Source organism: Ranitomeya variabilis, chromosome 4, assembly GCF_051348905.1.
Source record: "Ranitomeya variabilis isolate aRanVar5 chromosome 4, aRanVar5.hap1, whole genome shotgun sequence".
Lineage (NCBI taxonomy): Eukaryota > Metazoa > Chordata > Amphibia > Anura > Dendrobatidae > Ranitomeya > Ranitomeya variabilis.
In genome coordinates this window covers 739,000,682-739,024,978 of record NC_135235.1, presented here as the reverse complement: position 1 = coordinate 739,024,978, position 24,297 = coordinate 739,000,682, and the positions used below count along the sequence as shown (strand labels likewise).

General features: G+C 44.0%; 2 protein-coding genes across 4 annotated transcripts in view; one reads left to right on the top strand and one right to left on the bottom strand.

Annotated features, from left to right (window-relative positions):
* The window catches only part of LOC143767994 (uncharacterized), a 688,384-nt gene that overhangs the window by 542,119 nt on the left and 121,968 nt on the right, over window positions 1-24,297 (top strand). For 2 of the 3 annotated variants that reach the window (XM_077256598.1, XM_077256597.1), the window contains exon 8: window positions 488-5,107. The exons of the other annotated variant lie outside the window; for it this stretch is intronic. In XM_077256598.1, coding sequence (XP_077112713.1) covers window positions 488-3,345 — 2,858 coding nt within the window. In that variant the 3' untranslated portion in view covers window positions 3,346-5,107. Of the gene's footprint in view, window positions 1-487; window positions 5,108-24,297 lie in introns of those variants that run through there. 3 annotated transcript variants of the gene reach the window in all.
* Window positions 22,300-23,576, bottom strand: LOC143768038 (protein NYNRIN-like). Its single transcript, XM_077256695.1, has 2 exons — window positions 23,408-23,576; window positions 22,300-23,288 (listed from the first exon to the last, which is right to left on the bottom strand). The coding sequence occupies exons 1-2, from the start codon at window positions 23,473-23,475 to the stop codon at window positions 22,379-22,381; spliced, it is 978 nt and encodes a 325-aa protein (XP_077112810.1). The 5' UTR covers window positions 23,476-23,576; the 3' UTR covers window positions 22,300-22,378.

Below are 24,297 nucleotides of genomic sequence, written 5' to 3'. Positions count from 1 at the left end.
ATAATGTCAAATAGATGGATGCTAAATGTAGTTTGGGTACACTGCAAGACTCAGAAGCGAGAGGGAGATTTGACTTTGGGAGAGCGGATATTGCTGCATTGGTTTATGGAATCCATGTTCCATTTCAAGAGCCTTTGAGCCAATAATAATGTGGAAACCTGTGTTTCTCCACTGACAGATGATGGTCTTGAATGGAGACTTGTTTTCTGTAAGATGAGTAGACATTTTATCAGTATTATTTTTGCCTACATAACATTGGTGTTTTTTTATTGCATATTTGGGAGGCAGAATGAACAAACAGTTGAACACCACGCTCTACTAGGTCATGCTATGAGGTTTTCTATTACACTGTGAACTGCCATTGTCTTGGTGAATAATTCAATATTTTTTAAAAACTTGCAATTTTTAGACAGTTTAAGTAAAAATGTTAAAAAAATAAAAATTAAGGATATTTTATTTAAAAATGATTTTTTTTTTGTCTTAGCAGATAATTGTACCAGGAGATCAGAGGGACAGCTGACATCTTCAGTTTTTAAATCAGATGAGCTTGAGATCCCACAGGATACAATTGAAGTGAATGCAATTACTCCAGATATACCATCATCCCTTCACTGTAAAGATCTACCATCTGATCCTTTGAAACAGGTCCTGTCTTCTGATTCATTATCGACTACCAAGGAAAATAAAAGTCACACAATAAGCATTAAAAAACTAACCACTCCTAAATCAAAGAAGCCATTTTCACCTTCAGAATATGGAAACCATTTTACCCTCGAAAAGTCTTTCCCTAATCCTCAAAAAAGTCACACAGCGGAGAACAGATTTTCTTGTTCCAAATGTGGAAACTGTTTTAACCGGAAATCAGATCTTGATAGTCACAAGAGCAGTCACACAGGGAAGAAGCCATTTTCCTGTTCAGAGTGTGGGAAATGTTTTGCAGACAAATCAACTCTTGGTAAACATCAGAGAAGTCACAAAGAGAAGCCTTTTTCATGTTCAGAATGTGGGAAATGTTTTTTGGTTAAATCAAATCTTCTTAGGCACCATAGCACTCACACAGGGGAGAAGCCTTTTTCATGTTCAGAATGTGGGAAATGTTTTAGCCAGAAATCAAAGGTTCTTATTCATCAGAGAACCCACACAGGGGAGAAGCCTTTTTCCTGTTCAGAATGTGGGAAATGTTTTGCAGACAAATCAACTCTTGGTAAACATCAGAGAACCCACACAGGGGAGAAGCCTTTTTCCTGTTCAGAATGTGAGAAAGGTTATAACCGGAAATCAACTCTTCTTATTCATCAGAGAACCCACACAGGGGAGAAGCCTTATTCATGTTCGGAATGTGGGAAAGGTTATAACCGGAAATCCACTCTTCTTATTCATCAGAGAACCCACACAGGGGAGAAGCCTTTTTCCTGTTCAGAATGTGGGAAATGTTTTGCAGACAAATCAACTCTTGGTAAACATCAGATAACCCACACAGGGGAGAAGCCTTTTTCCTGTTCAGAATGTGGGAAATGTTTTGCAGACAAATCAACTCTTGGTAAACATCAGAGAAGTCACAAAGAGGAGAAGCCTTTTTCCTGTTCAGAATGTGGGAAAGGTTATAACCAGAAATCAACTCTTCTTATTCATCAGAGAACCCACACAGGGCAGAAGCCTTATTCATGTTCGGAATGTGGGAAAGGTTATAACCAGAAATCAACTCTTCTTATTCATCAGAGAACCCACACAGGGCAGAAGCCTTTATCATGTTCAGAATGTGGGAAAAGTTTCAATTGGAAATCAGATTTTGTTATGCACCAGAGAACCCACACAGGGGAGAAGCCTTTTTCATGTTCGGAATGTGGGAAAGGTTATAACCAGAAATCAGCTCTTCTTATTCATCAGAGAACCCACACAGGAGAGAAGCCTTTTTCATGTTCAGAATGTGGGAAATGTTTTGCAAGTAAATTAACTCTTCTTATTCATCAGAGAACCCACACAGGGGAGAAGCTTTTTTCATGTTCAGAATGTGGGAAAGGTTATAACCAGAAATCAAATCTTCTTATTCATCAGAGAACACACACAGGGGAGAAGCCTTTTTCATGTTCAGAATGTGGGAAAGGTTATAACCAGAAATCAGCTCTTCTTATTCATCAGAGAACCCACACAGGAGAGAAGCCTTTTTCATGTTCAGAATGTGGGAAATGTTTTAACCGGAAAGACTGTCTTGATAGCCACCAGAAATCTCACACAGGGAAAAAGCTTTATTCCTGTTCAGAATGTGGGAAATGTTTTGCGTTTAAATCATCTCTTCTTCGTCATCACAGAACCCACACAGGGGAGAAGCCTTTTTCATGTTCAGAATGTGGGAAATGTTATAACGAGAAATCATCTCTTCTTATTCATCATAGAACCCACACAGGGGAGAAGCCTTTTTCATGTTCAGAATGTGGGAAATGTTATAAAGAGAAATCATCTCTTCTTATTCATCAGAGAACTCACGCAAGGGATAAGCCCTTTTCATGTTCAGAATGTGGGAAATGTTTTTTGGTTAAATCAACTCTTCTTAGGCACCATAGCACTCACACAGGGGAGAAGCCTTTTTCATGTTCAGAATGTGGGAAATGTTTTAACCGGAAATTTACTCTTATTAATCATCAGAGAATCCATACAGGGGAGAAGCTTTTTTCATGTTCAGAATGTGGGAAATGTTTTAACCAGAAATCAATTCTTCTTATTCATCAGAGAACCCACACAGGGGAGAAGCCTTTTTCATGTTCAGAATGTGGGAAAGGTTATAAGCAGAAATCAATTCTTCTTATTCATCAGAGAACCCACACAGGGGAGAAGCCTTTTTCATGTTCAGAATGTGGGAAAGGTTATAAGCAGAAATCAATTCTTCTTATTCATCAGAGAACCCACACAGGGGAGAAGCCTTTTTCATGTTCAGAATGTGGTAAAAGTTTCAAATGGAAATCAGATTTTGTTATTCACCAGAGAACCCACACAGGGGAGATGCCTTTTTCATGTTCGGAATGTGGGAAATGTTTTGTGATTAAATCAACTCTTCTTAGTCATCAGAGAACCCACACAGGGGAGAAGCTTTTTTCATGTTCAGAATGTGGGAAATGTTTTAACCAGAAATCAGCTCTTCTTATTCATCAGAGAACCCACACAGTAGAGAAGCCTTTTTCATGTTCAGAATGTGGGAAATGTTTTAACCAGAAATCAAATTTTCTTACTCATCAGAGAACACACACAGGGGAGAAGCCTTTTTCATGTTCAGAATGTGGGAAAGGTTCTAAGCAGAAATCAACTCTTAATAAACATCAGAGAAGCCACATAGGGGAGAAGCCCTTTTAACTACAGGGTTGTCCATTACTAGGTAAACCCCTTGTCATTCCTCGTGTTTGGCCTCGCTAATATAAAAACACTGATACTTGCCTTCCATGCCAGGCCGTTCCAGTGGTGTCAACACTCTCACTACAGGGGCTCATGTGAGGTTGGTACATAACACGAGCCCTGCACTCAATCAGCACCACCTTAGTAAGTATTTAATATCAACAGGAAGCCAGGTTGGCGGCTGTTATCTGACTTCCTCTTATTGTTCGATTAGTCCAAAGGTGGGGACAGTGACACTATCGCTGATTGGGCGCAGGGCTCACATGATGTAACAACCTCACATGAGCCCCGGGACCGCAAGTACTGACACCGCTGGAAGACTCCTGCATGGATGTTTGTGTAAGGCCATGTTCACACTTTGCGGGTTTTACTGCGGATCCGCAGCATTTCTGCAGCTTCGGGTCCGCAGCAGTTTCCATTGCGTTTACAGTTACATGTAAACCCAATGGAAACCGCAATCCGCTGTGCACATGCTGCGGGAAAAAACGCGCAGAAACGTAGCGGTTTACATTCCGCAGCATGTCACTTCTTTGTGCAGAATCGCTACGATTCTGCACCCATAGGAATGCATTGATCCGCTTACTTCCCGCATGGGGCTGTGCCCACGATGCGGGAAGTAAGAGGATAATGTGCAGATGGTACCCGGGGTGGAGGAGAGGAGACTTTCCTCCAGGCCCTGGGAACCATATTTGGGTAAAAAAAAAAGAATTAAAATAAAAAATAATGATATACTCACCTCTCAGCGCTGCACGCGGCCGTCCGGTCTCAGGGTTGTGCGAGCAGGACCTGCGGTGACGTCGCGGTCACATGACCGTGACATCGCGGTCACATGACTGTGACATCACGAAGGGTCCTTCTCGCACAGCATCTTTGGAACCGGAGCGTCGCGTGCAGTGCCGAGGAGATCGGGACGTCAGAGGGTGAGTATATAACCATTTTTTTTTTTTATTTTAACATTACTATTGATGCTGCATATTGCTGCATATGCAGCATCAATAGTATAGGCAGAAACCGCAAAACAAACTGCGATAAATCTGCAGGGATAACCGCAGCGGTTTTGCCCTGCAGATTTATCAAATCCGCTGTGGGAGAACCCGCAGAGACCCGACCAACGTGTGCACATAGCCTAAGTGTTTTTATTTTAACAGCACCAAACATGAGGCATTAGAAGGGATTGTCCTAGTAGTGACATTCAAAAATTACTCAGGAGAGAAACTATATATTATTGACAAATTGTACAAAAACATATACCAGGCTGTCGTATAATTAAATGAGAAAGGGAAATTGCATTAAAACTTACTATATTTTTTGGACTATAAGACACACTTTTAACAAGAAAAAAAGCTTGAAAAATTAGTGTGTGTGTCTTAATGACTGGAGGAAACTTCCTGTGACAAATGTGTCCTTTCTGATCACTGAGAGAACTGCTCTCTGTCCTCCAACCCCACACCTAACTGATTGGTACTGGCAGGAGAGAAAGATACCAGGACCTGCACAGAGGCTGCATATCCTGAGTGAGCAACTGTAGCACCTTCCACCTGACTTGCTCAAGGACCTTTCAGATCATGTAATCAATCACATGACCTGGAAGGAACAGCAAAATGGAGTAATGTATATACCGTATATACTCGAGTATAAGCCGAGATTTTCAGCCCAAATTTTTGGGCTGAAAGTGCCCCTATCGGCTTATACTCGAGTCATGATCGGTGGTGGGGTCGGCGGGTGAGCACTGTCATATACTCACCTAGTCCCGGCGTTCCTGTCGCTCCCCCTGCCTGTCACTGTCTCCGGGTGCCGCAGCCTCTTCCCCTGAGCGGTCACGTGGGACCGCTCATTAGAGAAATGAATAGGCTGCTCCACCCCCCATAGGGGCGGAGCCGCCTATTCATTTCTCTAATCAGTGGTGCCGGTGACCGCTGACAGAGGAAGAGGCTGCGGCACCGAAGACCAGCTGTCCGGGGGAAGGAGCGGGACGCCGGGAGCAGGTAAGTATGTCATATTCACCTGTCCTCGTTCCACACGCCGGGCGCCGCACCATCTGCCCGGCGTCTCTCCGCACTGACTGTGCAGGTCAGAGGGCGCGATGACGCTTATAGTGTGCGCGCCGCCCTCTGCCTGATCTGTCAGTGCGGAGAGACGCCGGGAAGATGGCGCCGAGGAGCTGCAAGCAAGAGAGGTGAGTATGTGTTTTATTATTTTATTGCAGCAGCAGCACAGCTATGGGGCAATAATGGACGGTGCAGAGCACTGTATGGCACAGCTATGGGGCAATGGTGCAGAGCACTATATGGCACAGCTATGGGGCAATGGTGCAGAGCACTGTATGGCACAGCTATGGGGCAATGGTGCAGAGCACTGTATGGCACAGCTATGGGGCAATGGTGCAGAGCACTATATGGCACAGCTATGGGGCAACGGTGCAGAGCACTATATGGCACAGCTATGGGGCAACGGTGCAGAGCACTATATGGCACAGCTATGGGGCAATGGTGCAGAGCATTATATATATGGCACAGCTATGGGGCAACGGTGCAGAGCACTATATGGCACAGCTATGGGGCAACGGTGCAGAGCATTATATATGTGGCACAGCTATGGGGCAACGGTGCAGAGCATTATACAGTATATATGGCACAGCTATGGGGCAACGGTGCAGAGCATTGTATATATGGCACAGCTTTATGTGGAGCATCTATGGGGCCATAATGAACGGTGCAGAGCATTATATGTTGCACAGCTTTATGTGGAGCATCTATGGGGCCATAATGAACGGTATGGAGTATCTATTTTTAATTTTGAAATTCACCGGTACCTGCTGCATTTCCTACCCTAGGCTTATACTCGAGTCAATAAGTTTTCCCAGTTTTTTGTGGCAAAATTAGGGGGGTCGGCTTATACTCGGGTCGGCTTATACTCGAGTATATACGGTACATGCTATGTGTATGCAAATGTTCATATGTAGCAGAGCTGTGTGTATGTAAGTGTGCGTATTTAGGAGAACTTTGTATATGTAACTGCATACAATATGGAGCAGAAATGTGCGAGTACGTACATGTCTCTCACGAAGAAAAATCTCAATTATTAATATTTAGATACTTTATTTATACCTTATTAAAAAGGAACTACTTGATATGATCCTGATCAGAAAAACTTTACAAATTGGCACTATAGAAATGAAAAAATGTATATAATTCCTATGGATATACATTAAATCACGTGTTAGGTAGGTGGAAAGGGGTATGGACCCTCAATCATTTCCCTATTAGTTATTCATCTTTATGTACCCTTCCTTGCCACAGAGGTTGGCACCCTAAATTGAGCATGCAAGTTGTGGTACCCCCGCTTACCGTCATCTTACCCTGATTACCCCTAGAACGTCCTCAATACTACAACCCCTCACAGCATGAAAAAGTTAAACCAAACATAGTTTTGTCAAATAGTCATCTGAAGAGATATCTGTAAATAAAGTGATAAGCCCCCGTCTCACGAAGCGAGATCGCTAGTGAGTTTTGTGACGCAACAGCGACCTCAGTAGCGATCTCGCTATGTGTGACACGTAGCAGCGACCAGGCCCCTGCTGTGAGATCGCTGGTCGTGTCGGAAGGGCCTGGACCTTTTTTTGATCGTTGAGGTCCCGCTGGGTAGCACACATTGCTGTGTTTGACACCTTACCAACGACCTCGTTGACGACTCAGACACTGAATCATCATAATAGCTCCCATGTGACATCGTTGTACAGGTCGCCGCATCGCTGCTGCATCGTTGGGAAGATCTCACTGTTTGACATCTCACCAGCGACCACAAAGCGACGCAGCAACGATCCCTGACAGGTCGTATCGTTGTCGGGATCGCTTTAGCGTCGCTAAGTGAGACGGGGCCTTTAATGTACGACAAAGTTATTGTTTGGACAGGTAATTTAGATTTAGAATAGACAGGAGAACTCTTTTCAGAGGATTGGACAAATAATCAAGACAGTAAAAGGTTTTTGTGTAGTGAAAGGATTAAAACAAAGACCTCACACCTTAAGGTACCGTCACACCCAGCGATGCTGCAGCGATATAGACAATGAGCCGATCACTGGAGCGTCGCTGTTTAGGTCACTGTAGAGACATCAAACACAGCAGCTCCAGAACGATGCAGGAGCGATCCTGTGACGTAACGGCGACTCACTTATCGTTCTCACAGGTCGTTAGCTCCATGTAAAACATTGCTGGCATCGTTGCTTTTGCTGTCAAACACGACGATACACGCCGACCTGACGACCAAATAAAGTTCTGGACTTCTAGCTCCGACCAGCGATATCACAGCGGGATCTAGATCGCTGCGTGTCAAACACAACGAGATCGCTATCCAGGACGCTGCAACGTCACGGATCGTTGTCGTTCTCATTGTAAAGTTGCTGAGTGTGAAGGTACCTTTAGAGATACTATTGCTTTTCACAGGTGCACATTCCTTTCATCCAAACATCTTCACCAGACGCCTGGCACTAATGGAAAAGTATGAATATTGGGGCTTGTATAAATTGATAGTCATGGGATATACATTTTTTACTTCAGAGTTAATCGGGGAAGAATCTGCATGTTTTCTCATAACTGTAACCCCTGCCTATAAACCACAAATCCATAGAGACCAGATAACTGACAGCAGCCATGGCATGGCTAAGGTAAAATCCTAATGGAAAGTATGGCGGTGATCTCAAGCTTCTGCAATCATCAAGAGTGATTTATTGCATAAGTTGTGGGTTTCATAAAATCCTGAAGGGCTGATAAAATCCCACAATCCGCCCCACGTGAGGTCATCACGGGATGATATGTGTGGCACTCATGTACTGATAAAAGGTCATGATCTTGATTCCTGTGGAAAGATACACATTGTGTATGCATGAATCCTGTTAGCTGAACGGTTCCCAAATCAAAGTGCTCTTCCACTAAGTTGACTCATCTCTGTGAGTGACGTAGTAACTTTCTTCCGCTATTCCTTTTTATTTTATGTAGCTGTATATGCTGTATTGTTTTGTCCCTATTGTAAAATACTTTGTACATGTTTTATAAACACTGCCTATCATTTGGATTAAATATAAAACATAATAGTAGTGTTCCTTTTGTTCTGTAAACCACACACCTGAAAGCCAGAACCAGGCCTTCAGTCAGCCTGTATAATAAAATCGACTGGTGGTGGCGGCGAGTAGTGCTGTGGTTATCGTGGAGTTTGCAGTGACTGTGTCGGGGGTATATACATATAACATATATTCCCAGCATTGGAATCGGAGGTGTATATAGCATACGCTCACTGTTCGCTTCCTGATAACCGGCCTATTATGGAAACAACTTGTGGACTCCTCCATTGTCGGTCATTCGTGTAATTGTTTGGACGATAGGGTGAAGCAGATAGCTGTTTGGCACAAAGATCACAGCTGGTTTTTCTGCGTGACCTTCCGGGCTGCGATCATTGACATCCTTTATTAATAAAACGGTTTCTGAGGTCTCTAGGTTGTGAAAAGAAGTAGAAGTTTTAGAGCAATGTTGTCTCATCCTTAAATATTGGCTCTTTAAAAGCTCAGGAATGATTGCTAATGCCAATTTAACAAACTGTTGCTAGAGGTGAGTTTACCATAGATGCTGGTAGAGAGAATACAGTCTAATTCTTTTTTTATCTGGATGTCTAGAAACGTAAACAAACTTTATCCATCTCTACAGTAAATGTTAAACGTATAATATTAGAATTTAGGCTGATGACAAATCTAGACAGTTCTTCCCTGGATCCTGACCACAATATCAAGATGTCATCAAGGAAATGGCCTCAAAAGATGATCATTGGCGCTCACCAGTTGGCGTTATGCTAAAATATGGCTCCCATATGGCTCCCACCAGCTGAGTTGATTAGCATAGGATGGTGCACAGGAGGAACCCATAGCAATACTCCTATAACTCTAGGAAGTGCTTAAAATCAAACAAAAGTCAATTGTTTGTCAGAAGGAGAGTGGTTGGATGATCCAGAGCTTGTGTTTCTCAAAGTGAGTGGCCTAAAACCTCAGAAAGTGTTCTGTTGCCCTGACACCAAATTCATGAGGGATGCTGCTTTATAAAGATTCAACATCAATGGATGCCAACAAGGTGTCTCTGTCCAATACTAGATCATCTAGCTTTAACGGCAAATCTGCCATATCTGTGCATCTGTGGAGAGTAGAGCCTCCACAAATGGATGTGCAGCATCTTATCGACATATACACTTGTGTTTTGGCAAACCAAGTTGATTACCGAAACAGTGGGGCATCCCTTCAATGCTGTGAGTCCCTTATGAATTTTTGAAAGTGTATAGAAAGTAGGAACCATTTGGTTATTTGGGGCCATAAACTTAAATGTGTTGCCAGTGTATTTCACACAATCTATAGCCTCAATCAATATTGTTATTAATGTTTCCCCATATGTATTAGTTGCATCTCTTTCAAACATCTCATGTCTCCTCATCATTCAGGATGGGATAACACATTTGGCGATAAGTGGGGTGATCAAGTAATACCAAATTGCCGCCCTTATCCTAGGGTTTTATGATATGTTTTACAGTCGATGCTCCACTATAACAGGGATAAAGGCTAACAGATATTGCATATATCTTTGCATATAGCTCACTTTCCCCAGTCCCACATGCCCGGTGCCTCGGGGTGATCTTCGACTCTGCCCTGTCTTTCAAGCCACACATTCAAGCCCTTGCCTCCTCCTGCCTTCTTAAACTCAAAATTATTTCCCGGATCCGCGCATTCCTTGACCGCGACACCACAAAAACACTAGTGCATGACCTTATCATCTCCCGCCTTGACTACTGCAACCTCCTACTCTCTGGCCTCCCCTCTACCACTCTGCCACCACTCCAATCCATCCTTCACTCTGCTGCCCGACTAATCTACCTCTCTCCCTGCTATTCCCCAGCCTCTCCCCAATGCCAAGCCCTTCACTGGCTTCCTATCACCCAGAAACTCCAGTTCAAAAACCTTACGACATACAAAGCCATCCACAACTTATCTCTGTTAGAATCTTTTTTGGTTTTGACCATCCGCCATCTTGTTGTGGTTTCTGGCTGCTGGTCTTTCTCCCCAGGTGCTGGGTTGTCTTAGATCAGGTGATTGTATCACCCTTTATTACCCAGCACCTGCCTCCCAGTCCTTGCTGGACATCAGTGTTAATCCGCTAGAGTTCTGGCTAGGTGCCTTGATAGCTTTCTGTGTTTGATATTGTGCAGTTCTGGGACCCCCAGTTCTGCTCTCCTTAGTTTCTGTTTTCTGTTGGTTTCTGCAGCCGTCTCTGTATTTTCTATTTGGAGGTGACCTGTTTTTATACCCAGTCCTTAGATCTTTTAGGGACCTCCTTCCCCCTATCCAGGGCCGGACTGGCCATCGGGCAGTTTTGGCAAATGCCAGAAGGGCCGGTGCCAGTAGTGGGCCGCTGCGTGCCGACTCACCCTTCCCTCCCCCAGTGCCGCCGCATTCAGCTATACCGGCGTCTATGACGTCGGTACAGTTGAATGCAATGATGGAGGAGAAAGCGTCCGCTGATGCTCCCTCTCCCATCGTTCCCTGCTCTGCCTCTGACACTGCGGGTGAGCGCACTCACTGTGTCCCAGGCAGTGCAGCGGCAGCTGCCGAGACAGGAGCAGGGAGCAAGGCGGACAAGAGCAAAGGTGAGGAGATTGTTTTTTTGTTTTTTTTACTGGACTGTGGGGCCATTCTAGGGGGGGAGGAGACATGTGGGCTCTGCTGTATACTACTATGTGGGCTCTGCTGTATACTACTGTGTGGGCTGTGCTGTATACTACTATGTGAGCAGTGCTGTTTACTACTATGTGGGCTGTGCTATAAACTAGTGTGTGGGCTGTGCTGTATACTACTGTGTGGGCAGTGCTGTATACTACTGTGTGGGCAGTGCTGTATACTACTGTGTGGGTTGTGCTGAATACTATTGTGTGGGCTGTGCTGTATACTACTGTGTGGGCTGTGCTGTATACTGCTACGTGGGCTGTGCTGTATACTGCTACATGGGCTGTGCTGTATACTGCTATGCGTGTTGTGCTATATACTATGGGGGGTATGTTATATTCTATGGGGGAGGCTGTGTTATATACTATGTGGCTGTTATAAACTATTGTCAGGGTATATTATATTCTATGGGGGAGGCTGTGTTATATACTATGGGGGGCTGCATTATATTCTATGGGGGCTACATTATATATTATAGGGAGGTGGGCTGTATTATATTCTATGGATTGGCTGCATTATACTCTGGGGTGGCTGCATTATATTCTGTAGGGTGGTGGCTGCATTATACTATATGTGGGCTGCATTATACTGTATCGAGGACTATGGGGAATACGTTATACTATATGAAAAACTATGGGGTGCATTATACTATGGGAAGTGAATTATGCTACATGGATGACTATGGCGGTGCATATTATATGGAGCACTATGAGGAGTGTATTATGCTATATGGAGGACTATGAGGAGTGTATTATGCTATATGGAGGACTGAACAGTGTATTTTAATATATGGAGGACTATAGGGAGTGTATTATACTATGTGGAGGACTGTGGTGCACATTATAATATATGGAGGACTATGGGGTGTATTTTACTAAACAAGTAAAATGCTACATATTCAGATTGTTTTTGCTGGAACAAAAATCATTGTTCTCAGCAGCACATCGCCAGCGTAAACTGTAGATGTGCTGCTGATAACATGATACTGTATGGTGATCTGTTAGTGATCCTTCTGTCCCATCATTATTCCTCAGCTGGTGGAAAGAGGCCGGGAAACAAGCGTTGAACAACTTCAGTATTGTCGATCAAACTCATTTAGCGGCCTGAACTCAGCGCTTGTAAATACAACCAAAATGCTTTTGTGTGATGTGCAATATGTTAGCATTTGGGGCCCCATTTTAAACTTTGCCTAGGCGTAGGGTCCCACTTTGCCTAAAACGGCCCTGCCTACAAGTGTACAAAGATATTATACAGTCACCATGTGACAAGTGGGCCTGTGTAACTTCAAATGCCAGGGCTGAATTTTAGTTCCAGTCCGGCCCTGGTTCTAATACAGTCCAATAGTCCTCTGAGGCTGTTAAGGCTTTTGAGCATCTCAAGGAGAGGTTTAGCTCTGCTCCTGTTTTGATTCAGACAGATGAGACCAAGCCATTTCTGGTAGAGGTTGATGCTTCTTCAGTAGGGGTGGGAGCAGTTCCGTCCCCGGAGGGAGAGGATGGGGTGCATCCCTGTGCTTTCTTTTCTAAAAAATTTTCAGAGACTGAGCTCAACTATGATGTTGGGAACAGAGAGTTGCTGGCTACTAAAATCGCGTTTGAGCATTGGCAACATTTTTTTGGAGGGGGCTAGACATCCGATACAGGTTTTTACTGATCATAAGAATCTGATATATCTGGATGCTGCTAAATGTTTTAATGCCCGTCAAGTTAGGTGGGCACTGTTTTTTGCCGGTTTCATTTCTCCGTAATATATATATCCCTGGGACAAAGAATGTTAAAGCGGATACTTTGTCTCGTAGTTTCTCTCCAGCAGTTCAAACAAACAATAGACGGGCACCATCCACTAACAGTAATATATAACACAGATTCAATACTTTTGGTGGGGATCACCTAATGCATGTCAGCAACATGAACTAAGGAATTTAAGAAAAAGATACATGCACATAACAGGGATCACCCAGAACAATCAAAATTTCAAAAAAGCTTTATTGCAGAACCAGAGGAACACACATAAAAAACAATTAAAAGTCCTTCAATGATAATTCACATAGACACAAGTCCATAAATAAAGGGTAGAATACCCACAAAGAGGGTACCCCTAGGCTGGAGATAACAACATGTACAAAAATACACAGCAGCACAACACATGTGGGACAGGAGACCCCGCTATAGGCTGGATCCCAGCATGAACTCTGGTTTAAACTAGAAGTATATGAATAAATAAGTAAATAATATCCCTCACAAACCAATGTGAGTGAGCAAAATGTCCTGCCCAGTGATCCCAATACGGACCGTGTGTTGTCCAACAAAATGCAATGGGGTCCCCAAAGGTCCCCTGGCTGTGGGCCCACGAGGATAGATTTAAATAAGTCGATCGTCAATACTTAGCCCCAGCCCTGGTACAGTCAAAAGGTCGCCACAGCATAAAGTCCAGCCTCCGGGATACCCGGACCCACGCGTTCCGACACTCATGGTGTCTTTCTCAAGGTGGATATACTCTGGTCCCCCATACAGCGCTTTGAATAGAGGTCAAATCAAGATAAATCATACCAGCTGTGTCCTGGCGATACATATGGCGGCATTCTGGTGAGTCGGCGGCGATGCACGAGGTGCGCAGTGAGCAGTGACCTGGAAGTCAGTGAAAGTTCACATAAGAAAGGCGCATGCACGAGCCCTGTGAAAGGCGGAAGTCACAAGTGTGACTAAATAAGGGAGCGTACTTGAGCTCCGGAGCCTGCGTGTGTTTATCAGGCAATCGAGGCACAGACTGCGCATGCGGCTAATAAACATTTTCAATTTGGTAACCAAAGCCCGATGGGATAGGGCTCAACGGACATATAGTAGGCTGTGGGCACTACTAGAATGCAGAGCGTCAGTTTATATCGCAAGTCAGCATGTATAATAATAAGAAGAACCCAAAATTACCAAGTAGTTACCAGAAAAATTAACAGGAGAAAAAGGAAAAACAAAAATATATACATATATAAAAAGGAAACTTAAGCAAATGAAAAATAAAAAATAAAGTTATAAAGAAAACTATATAGAAAGAATATACAATGGCTGTGCAAAAATTGCACAAAAATGTACACATATAAATATATGAGTATATACAACACAGGCCAAAAAACAGAATATAAAATAAAAATCTTTTGCCAAAAAACCCTAATACACTTAAATATACATGCAAACATATGCACGGATAGATGTCTCTATGCTGAAACTTCAAGTCCAAAATTTGGGATGACAAATGAGATAATAGCAAGGCTCTTTTGTTGCACTTCTTCAGTGTATCTTCCACTTCAGTAACCCTGGGCATCTAGAAAAAGGGGAAGAAGATGAAAACACAACACAAACAGAGACAAAGGGCAATGGGAAATTTTTCCACAGGGGTACGGGAACAGGGTAAGCCATTATCTGGAAAAAGAGGCCAAAATAGATGGCCGAAATTGTGTATAATTCACCCAAGACTGAAGTAGGAAGAAATGACCTGAATCAGATCACATTTACCCATAAAAGAAGAAAAAGTCGAGTTCTTGGATGTTATGATTGAGGTAGATGGAAGCCAATTTGTCACGACTGATGTGTATCGGAAAGATACATCAGTCAATTCTCTTCTCCATGCCACTTCGGCACACCATCCACAGACAATTGGGGCGATTCCGGTGGGTCAGTTCTTGCGTATGAAACGCATATGCTCAGATAATGCCAAATTTAAAAAGCAGGCTAGGATTTTGACTAATAATTTACAGCAGAGAGGCTATAACCACAAGTCCATCAGGAAGGGATATAGGAGAGCTCTGACTACTCCTAGGAGTCAACTACTTTCCCAGAAGAACAGACAATTATTAGAACAGGAACAGCCAGTCAGACTTATTACAACTTTTAACTCAAGATGGACAGAAATTATGGACATCTTGAGGAAATACTGGCCTATTTTACATGCTGATGAGGATCTGTGTAGATTTTTGCCTAAAAATCCTTCTGTTACATGGAGGCGTTCAAAAAACCTCAAGGACTTGTTGACACGTAGTCACTACGTGGCTCCCCAAAGGTCTCCGTTCTCTGAGAGGGGAGGCCCGAGATGGGGTAGCTTCCAATGTGGTGATTGCTCCGCATGCCAATGTATAGAGAGAGCATTTACATTCGATAATAGTGATGCCACTCGTACATATACTATCACACATCATATTTCATGCACTACGGACATGGTCATCTATTATGCGTACTGTCCGTGTAAACTTATTTACATTGGTATGACGACCCGACAGCTCAAGGTGAGGGTCTTAGAACATATGCGGGATATCAGAAAGGCAACTACAGCTCATGATACTTCAGTGCTCAAAACAATTCCAAAGCATTTTAGAAGCCATCATGGCAGTAACCCGAAATGGTTCAAAGTTAGAGGAATTGATAGGGTGCAATTAGGGATACGAGGAGGGGATTATAAGAGGGAACTCCTCAAAAGAGAGACCAAATGGATAGTCTCCCTCAACATGATTGCTCCAAAAGGTCTCAATGATGTGTTGAGCTTCAAATCCTTTTTATAGTTTATGCGCGAATTTTAATGTTTCTGTATTTTTGTGTTTTTTAGTTGGTTCTTCCATGTATGTTTCTGTCTCAACCATTTAGCCACCCTCTGCCTGACGAGTGTGGTGGTGAAATTTAATGTACTATGTGTTTGATATCGTTATTTATACTCATTTCAATTTTTATCATGAAAATTTGATGACAAGTCTTTTGTCAGTCGAACAACATATAGAAGAACAAATACGGGATATGAAGATCATCTCCGTATGGCATCCCCTTTTTGAACGATCGGGACCTTCATCACTGTGAAAGGATGTTCCTTACGAGTAGAGACTAGTTATTAGTCTGCCACCATGTATATTTTTGGATGTTAAAAAAGATAACATGTTTAGAAATAAGATATGTTGTTCTTTTGTTAGTATACATGTTGTGTTGCACATATTGCTCTATATAGGGCTGTTTTAGTTGCAAGAATTAATCAAATAATAATCTAGGGGCTAGGTCACAACATAGTGCGTATTTGGACCCGCCTGTGTGGGGACTCGTACATAAATAATGGATATTTTTGTCGGCTTATTATCGTCCCCTGTGGCAACTTACAGCCATTCACACTGTGTGGTCAGGTTGGAGGCTGGTGCGTGCACCGCGCATCCGCTGCCTTGCGGTGAGATGGGCGGCTGCTCTTTATGGTGACACGTCGGCATGGTTACGAGCCCGGTCATGTGACCGGGTCACGTGACCATGTGACGCGCTCCTTGAGCGCCGCCCCTCCCTCCGCGACGCAACATGGCGGGAGTGCGCCGGTAACAGCTGGTTGTGAGGCACATTAGGATGGGAACAGTATAAAAAGGGTAATTATCAGGACATCCATACCTCCTGACGAAACTGCGGGGGCAGTGAAACGCGCGTCGAGGTGCGCTACTGGACCACTCCCTGGGGTTGCATCATGGCTGCAGGTAATATGAGAACTCTATATGGTATGCGTTATTACTAGATGACACGATTATTTTATGGGTACCATATAGATCCTGCTGTTTTGGCTATTATTGTGGCTATAACTTTACCAGCACCACTATATGTATATTTATTATGGTATGGTGCATGAGGTGCGCCAGTACTTGATTATATGATTACTTCATGGGCACTATATAGCTATATTAGTTGATCACTAGTGTGGCCATAATCTTACCAACATTTCTCAATCATTATTTTATGGTATATGGCGTACTTAGGATCTAATCTTTAACTGTGCTACCACAGATAGCAACTGTCTTGATATTGGTAGACTGTTATATTTATTTGGATATGAGACACAGCCCTGAATGGGCACTAGGTTCAGATGCTATCAATAAGATGTTAGCCATTGTGATGCATACTCTTGGGGTATTGTGGTCCTTTTTGGTTTTCTGTTAATATACAGCCTGTCTTACTCTCCCCCTATTTTTAGGGTATTGTTATGTATATGTAGGTACATTCATGTATTTTTCTGCTATGTAATGTTTAATATATATTTATATATGTGTGCTTAATAAATTTATACTATTTTTACATATTTTGCACCTTCCTTATTCTCTATTGGATCCATGTTGGTAGTGGACGGGATCACTTGGTGATCATATGTTAGGCTGTTTCGCCGTAGTTGCTATTTTCCCATAAAACCCTGTATAAAATAGCTCCTCATTCAGGCCTCCCGGCGAGAGGCTACCCAGGTCAAAGATCCACCTCGCTTCTCATCTAAGAAGTTCATCTGTGACCCTACCTCCCCTAATATTAGTACGAACCCCCTCCAATCCCATGACGCGCTCCGGAGCTCAAGTACGCTCCCTTATTTAGTCACACTTGTGACTTCCGCCTTTCACAGGGCTCGCGCATGCTCCTTTCTTATGTGAACTTTTAATCACTTCCAGGTCACTGCTCACTGCACACCTCGTGCACTGCCGCCGACTCACCAGAATGCCGCCATATGTATTGCCAGGACACAGCTGGTATGATTTATCTTGATTTGACCTCTATTTAAAGCGCTGTGTGAGGGACCAGAGTATATCCACCTTGAGAAAGACACCACGAGTGTCGGAACGCGTGGGTCCTGGTATCCCGGAGGCTGGACTTTATGCTGGGGCGACCTTCTGACTGTACCAGAGCCGGGGCTAAGTATTGACTATGGCCTTATTTAAATCTATCCTCATGGGCCCACAGCCAGGGGACCCCATTGCATTTTGTTGGACAACACACGGTCCGTATTGGGATCACTGTGCAGGACATTTTGCCCACTCACATTGGTTTATGAGGGATATTATTTACTCATTTATTCATATACCTCTAGTTTAAACCACTGAGTTCATGCTGGGATCCGGCCTATAGCGGGGTCTCCTGTCCCACATGTGCGTTGTGCTGCTGTGTATTTTTGTACATGTTATCTCCAGCCTAGGGGTACTTGTGTCTATGTGAATTATCCTTTAAGGACTTTTAATTCTTTTTATGTGTGTTCCTCTGGTTCTGCAATAAAGCTTTTTTGAAACTTTGATTGATCTGGGTGATCCCTGTTATGAGCATGTATCTTTCTCTTAAATTTCGTAGTTCTCTCCAGCAGTTAATACTGAGAAGGAGGAATGTATTTTGCAGAAAGGGATGGTGGTGGCAGCATTGGGTTCTGAGTTGGAGAATAGCATCCTAGAGGCCCAGAATGCTGCACCAACTAACACTCCGTATGGTAAATTATTTGTGCCTAGAGCCTTGCGGAGAGCTTTGTTTGCTGAATGTCATTAGTCTCGGTTGGCTGGTCATCCAGTGATTTCAGAAACTAGAAAGTCAATCGGTCGAAGTTTCTAGTGGCCAGGGTGGCAAAGAGCAATCATCAAGTGGGTGCGTCAGTGTACTGTGTGCGCTAGGTCGAAGGCCTCACATGCCCCGGCTGCAGGGTTGCTGTGCCCTTTTGGAGGTTCCTAGTTCGACATGGTCACATCTTGCTATGGATTTTATCACCGATCTGCCGGTCTCTGAGGGTTTGTGACAGATTAAAGGTTCATTTCTCATTTTCGTCAGGTTATCATCCGGAGTCCAATGGACAGGAACTGTCGGGGTCGTCATGACAATAACCCTCATTCACCAGTCATTCCAAATTAAAGTATGAGCCGAGCATCTGGTACCGGGTAAGAATGAGTCAGACAAGTTGCTGGTTCAATCTCAGTTGATGCCCGTGCGTCTACTAGTGTCAGCAACGATTACAGCAACTGAACCTTTATTTCCGATACACAATACTATATTGGGTTTTAGGGAAAGGAATGCAACAGGCGGGGTTTAAGCAGTATACGTCTAGTGTTCAGTCTTTCCTGATTTGTCCTGACGTCTCCTGGTGGATCCTCCTTTCTTCACATTCCTAAGTTTCGATTTCAGAAGAAATGATACTTGACTCCTCGGACACGAAAGTAGAGCAAAGGTGAACACTAACAGCCATTTTAAATACAATTACATTTGCAAGCAGGGGAAAACTTATTGTTTCACAGTATAAAATGTATAAAAGTACAAAAAGTATATAAAGAAAATATATTTTCACCTTGACAATCCCCCCTAAACACTAAGTTTTTCCCTAAAAGAAAGATCCTTCGAGACTGTCCATGTGATGGGGAAAGGGGAGGTGGATTTCTTCATCCAGACACCTCAGAAACTCTCTCCTAGCAAGAGGCCTCCAGGCAGCTGAACCCTTCACTAACCTCACATGGAGTTCTCCCGCTGTCCCTAAACTAAATCTCTTAGCGTCATCTGGGAATAGGGGGTTTTGTCTAATTTCTTGAGGGGGACATATTTAGGGATCTCCTCTGGATCAGTACCATCGTACTCTGGTGAATCTACTTCTTGATTGAGGAAGGTGCCAGTCGGAGTTGCCTTGGCAATAACCTTTTTATACAAGGGAATAACACAACAGAGAATTATCAATCCAACTATAAGGAGGGCAATCAGTACCAGACAAGCTTATTGAAAGAATCCCTTTAGCCCACCCAACCAGCCGGAAAAGAAAGATGTGTCCACTCCAGCATTCATGACTCATCGTCTTATTGTCCTAATTTGTTCAATTCCTTTAGGAACCTTCAGGAGATCTTTTGGATCTACATTTCGCCATTCAGGTCTGGCTGTCTATATTTCGTCTCGTAAGTCTCTGGTCATACCGTCAATGAATGTATTTACCAATACGCTAACATCAAGTGGGTTTATGGGACTGTACCCCATGTCTTCCCATTTCAACTGTAACCGTCCAAAGTACAGCTCTACACTCTCTCCTTTTGTCACATCTGTAAAAAGTCTTAATTTGCATCCTAGTACGTCACCTGTTTTTGTGTTCACCAACTCTCTAGGTCTGCCTAGGTGCACTTATACGTCCATCGAATGGTCATTATTTGTCTGTAAAATGAGAAAGGTTGGTTCTCAGGGTCAGCCAATTGTTTTTGCATAGCTAGCTAGTCAGAGTGCCTCCAGGGATAATACTCCTGTATCTGTCTTACCCTACCTGATGTGGTTGGTTCTCCGGTGGTGGGGGTGACTAGATGACCGGTTGGGGGTAACATGACATGCTGGTCTACAGCTCCTTCCCAAAAGGATTACTGTCAGCCTACTCCCAAAAGTTAATGTCCCCACTATCCACCAACCACAATCCTGTGTCAGCTTCTTATGTCACTACATGTGATCTTGTCTGGGCAGGATTCAGTGTAATTCTCTTAGGTCGGGTTGCAGCACGGGTCATACAAGTGTTAGGGCCCAATTCCTCAACTATACCCTGAAAGGCATCACAGCTATAATTGACAAATCTTTGTTCACTGTAATATACAGTATATATAATTGATCCAATCAACATTTTTATTAATCTGCACCTGTGGGATCAAAGAAGCAAAGCCAGCATAAATCTGATTCTGGGCTTTAAACTGGTCAGGCACCCCCCTTGGCACTCCAATGGCATCAATATATACTAATGGATCTTCTTCATAACTCATGTGGAGCTAATCAAGGCTTCTCCTCCTTCTGGTAGGTTCATCAGGTACCTCTGGATCCCAAGGTAAAATCTTGAACTGCATAGCTAGTTTAACAAGGGTGCATTGGCCTATCCAGGCATTAGGCAATCTAAGACGGAGCTTACCATCTCCACATAACCAATAAATGTCGTACATATATTGTGTATGTTTAATTAGCAAGTCAGTATCTAGAGAACTGTTCTCTTTGCAGAAACCTGTCTCAAAGATCCCTACTGGTGTACCTGTGGTGTCGTGGGAATTGCAGCAGGTGTAATTGTCAGCTAATACGGTTACTTCTCCTGGGACCTTTAGTTTGGGTTCTTCATGAATTAGTGGGACGTAATCTGGGCAATCAGTGGGCTTCAGACCCTTCAACAGATTCAAAACACAGGCAGTGGTGTTGTCATCAGGAAAAAGCAATGCATGTGTGTATAGATGTGTATTCGCAGCAGCACAAGCAATACATCCTACAGAGATATTCTGAACACTTACATTGTATCTCACCCATTCTAACCATATATTTTTCCTTGGGGCTGTTTGTGTTTCTATGGAGAAAACCTCTTGCCAACTGAGACCTGGAATGGGGATTACTTCATTATCTACATTTTGCAAACGCTCACCTGGGCCTGTTTTAGCTGTACTGGTAACAGGGGCCTTGGTTGGTCTGAAGCTAACATCCTGGAGCTGTGTATGGCCTAAATTCCCATGGTATCCACTATTAAATACATAATGAAAATGCCTTCCCAGTACAAACGTCTGCAGGTCAGCAGATTGGGGGCTTTCAAGATTTAGGAGGAGGGGGTGACAGTTTCTACCCCATTTACAGCCTCTAGGTGGTTGCGGAAGGGCTGTTAGATGCATTCTCCCACGAAGACTCCTACCCGTCCCATCCTTAAGGAACATGGCTTCGCTAGGTTTATATCCCCAATCATCTCCTGTATTCCAGGAAGCATCTGACCAATAATAACAATTATTATTGTCATTTCTGGTAACACATATATAAAACTGGATGATTCCCTCTACCACCCGTTGAGTCTCGAGGCACTTGACTACATCACAGAAATCAAATCGCCAGATATTTACCGGGGCTGTCAGGTTTACCCAGAGAATAGTGGGACCAGGATTCTTATTTACATTAGGGGCTGCAGAGTTAGGGGCAAGGATGGCCCCCAGCCCCAAGATCAAAAACAACAGCAACATTTCCCTTCAGTCACTACTGTGACTAAACACTGGTTCGATCTCTTTTACAGTGTGAGGCGTGGATCCAGGTGCTCTTTCCTTCAAGTTTTACTGCAGTGGGGGTAACCAGGATCACCGTGTGAGGTCCTTCAAATCTTGTCTGGAGACAATCTCTGCGCACAAACTTTTTCACATACACCAGGTCTCCTGGCACAAAGGGATGGTGTCCAGGAACCTTGTCTGGGTCTGGAAGAGAACTGAAGACAGTTAAATGCACTTTGGCAAGGTGTCCATGTAAGGCCTGCACATAGCTAGTCAAGTCCTAGTACTTGAGTTGCAACTGTTGTGGAAAGAAACATCCAAGATTGGGGCTCCTGCCAAACAGATTCACATACGGTGAAAGTCCTGTCTTCCTGTTTGGGGTATATGTTACTGAAAACAAAGCTAGAGGAAGGCATTCTGTCCATGGTTTACCAGTCTCTGCCATTGCCTTCTGGATTTTAAGCTTAAGAGTTCCATTTAGTCTCTCCACTCTTCCACTACTCTGCGGATGGAGTATACAATGCTTGACTTACCCCCAGTGCTGCCATTACCTCTGACATGATCTCTCCAGTAAAATGGGAACCCTGATCGCTTTCAATGACTTCAGGAACTCCATACCTGCATATGATCTCAGCCATCAGTTTCTTCGCCGTTGTCTTAGCCGTAGCTTTGGCAACTGGGTAGGCTTCTGGCCAACCTGAAAATAAATCAATGCAGACCAACACATACTCATACGTCCCTAAACTAGACAACTGAATATAATCAATCTGCAGTCTCTGGAATGGGTAAAGTGGCCGGGGAGTGTGTTTGGATGGAGTTTTCACTGTCCTACCCTGATTATGTGTGGCACATATCATGCAGCTCTGTACCTGCCTTTCTGTGCAGATGGAAAACCCAGGGGCAATCCATTGTTTCTGTAGGGTGTCACACATGGCCGTCTTCGAGTGGTGCACATTCTCGTGCAGAACCTGTGCCAAAATTGGGTACAGTACCTGTGGTAGGCAGACCTTTTCAGCCCTCCCCCATAGTCCGGTGACGGGATCAGAGCAAGCCCCTATCTTTTGCCACCTATTTTTCTCCTCCTTACTTGCCTGTTCTTGTAACCGGGCTAAGATGTCTTTTGACACAAGTGGAGATGGTGGGGTGTCTAGGTGATGTACTTGAGAGGCTACAGGCGTGCTTGCTGCTTTCTTGGCAGCCTGGTCTGCCAGTGCGTTACCCTTTGTCCGTCCATCAGTGCCTTTGCTATGTGCCTTTACCTTTATGATGCCTGCTTGGGTGGGAATCTGTAGTGCATTCATAAGTTGCTGGACTGCCTCAGCATGTTTAATGGGGTGGCCATTTGCTGTCAGGAAAGCCCTGGCTCTCCAGATAGGCCCATAATCGTGTGCAATGCCAAAAGCATACCTGGAATCAGTGTAGATATTTACAGTCTTACCTTCTGCTAGTTTGCACGCTTCTATGAGCGCCTTGAGCTCTTCTTCTTGTGCAGACATATGAGCTGGCATTGAGTCTGCCTTGATTACCTCATGTTCTGAGACCACAGCATATCTGGTACAGAAGCGTCCTTGGTCATCTTGGTGACGGGATCCATCTACAAAAAGCTCAAAATCAGCATTAGAATGGGCACACTAGAGACCAGCCGTTTCCTGAGACATCCATTCTAGACAATCATGTGGTTTGGAAACCTAATCTTGCTCCTCTGGATCCATTCTAGAAAGAAAAAGAGTGTCCTTTTTCATGTCACCTAACCCTCCCCCCTTTGGATCCATAGGAACTAAGAGAAAAGTAGCGGGGTTTAGGACAGTGCACCTTTTCAAAGTCACATTAGTAGGCATGAGAATAGCACACTGAAGTCGCAGCTGTCTGACCATGGTTGTACTTGGTTAAGGATACTATGTACATCATGTGGGGTATGGACCGTCAGTGGGTGATCCAAAACAATTTCTGAAGACTCGTGTAACAACAGCTGGACAGACAACACAGCCCGAACACAAGAGGAACTTCCTCTTGCCACCGTATCCAGGCGGCCGCTGTGATAAGCAACAGGTCTCTGTTTGTCTCCATGAAGCTGAGTCAGCACATCCGTAGCATGTCCTGCATAGGTGAGCACTGTCTGCAAGGCAGTCTGTAATACTGTACGGCAGTGCTCGGGTGTCTTGTAATCATATACGTGGCCTGCGGCGTGTAACACTATATCACAGGGCAAATTCCCTCCTTGGGTGGACATAGCGTCTCCTGATTGCAAGGGGCCATAAGCGGCAAGGTAGGCCTGACACTCTTGGGCTATGACTGGGCCTCCCTTTTTGGCTATCTGTTGGGCCAAACCACCTCTATGTGACAGGGTAGAGTTGGCTGGGTTCACTATGGCTCCCACCTGGTGGGTAATTATGTCCCCATACCCCACTGAGAAAAG

What these genes read in the sequence shown, in the direction of transcription:
- LOC143768038 (XM_077256695.1), bottom strand. Translation starts at nt 23,475, where the DNA reads ATGGATCCCGTCACCAAGATGACCAAGGACGCTTCTGTACCAGATATG. An exon ending in CTGTGGTCTCAGAACATGAG is followed by an intron (nt 23,289 to 23,407) that starts GTAATCAAGGCA and finishes CACTGATTCCAG; the next exon opens with GTATGCTTTTGGCATTGCAC.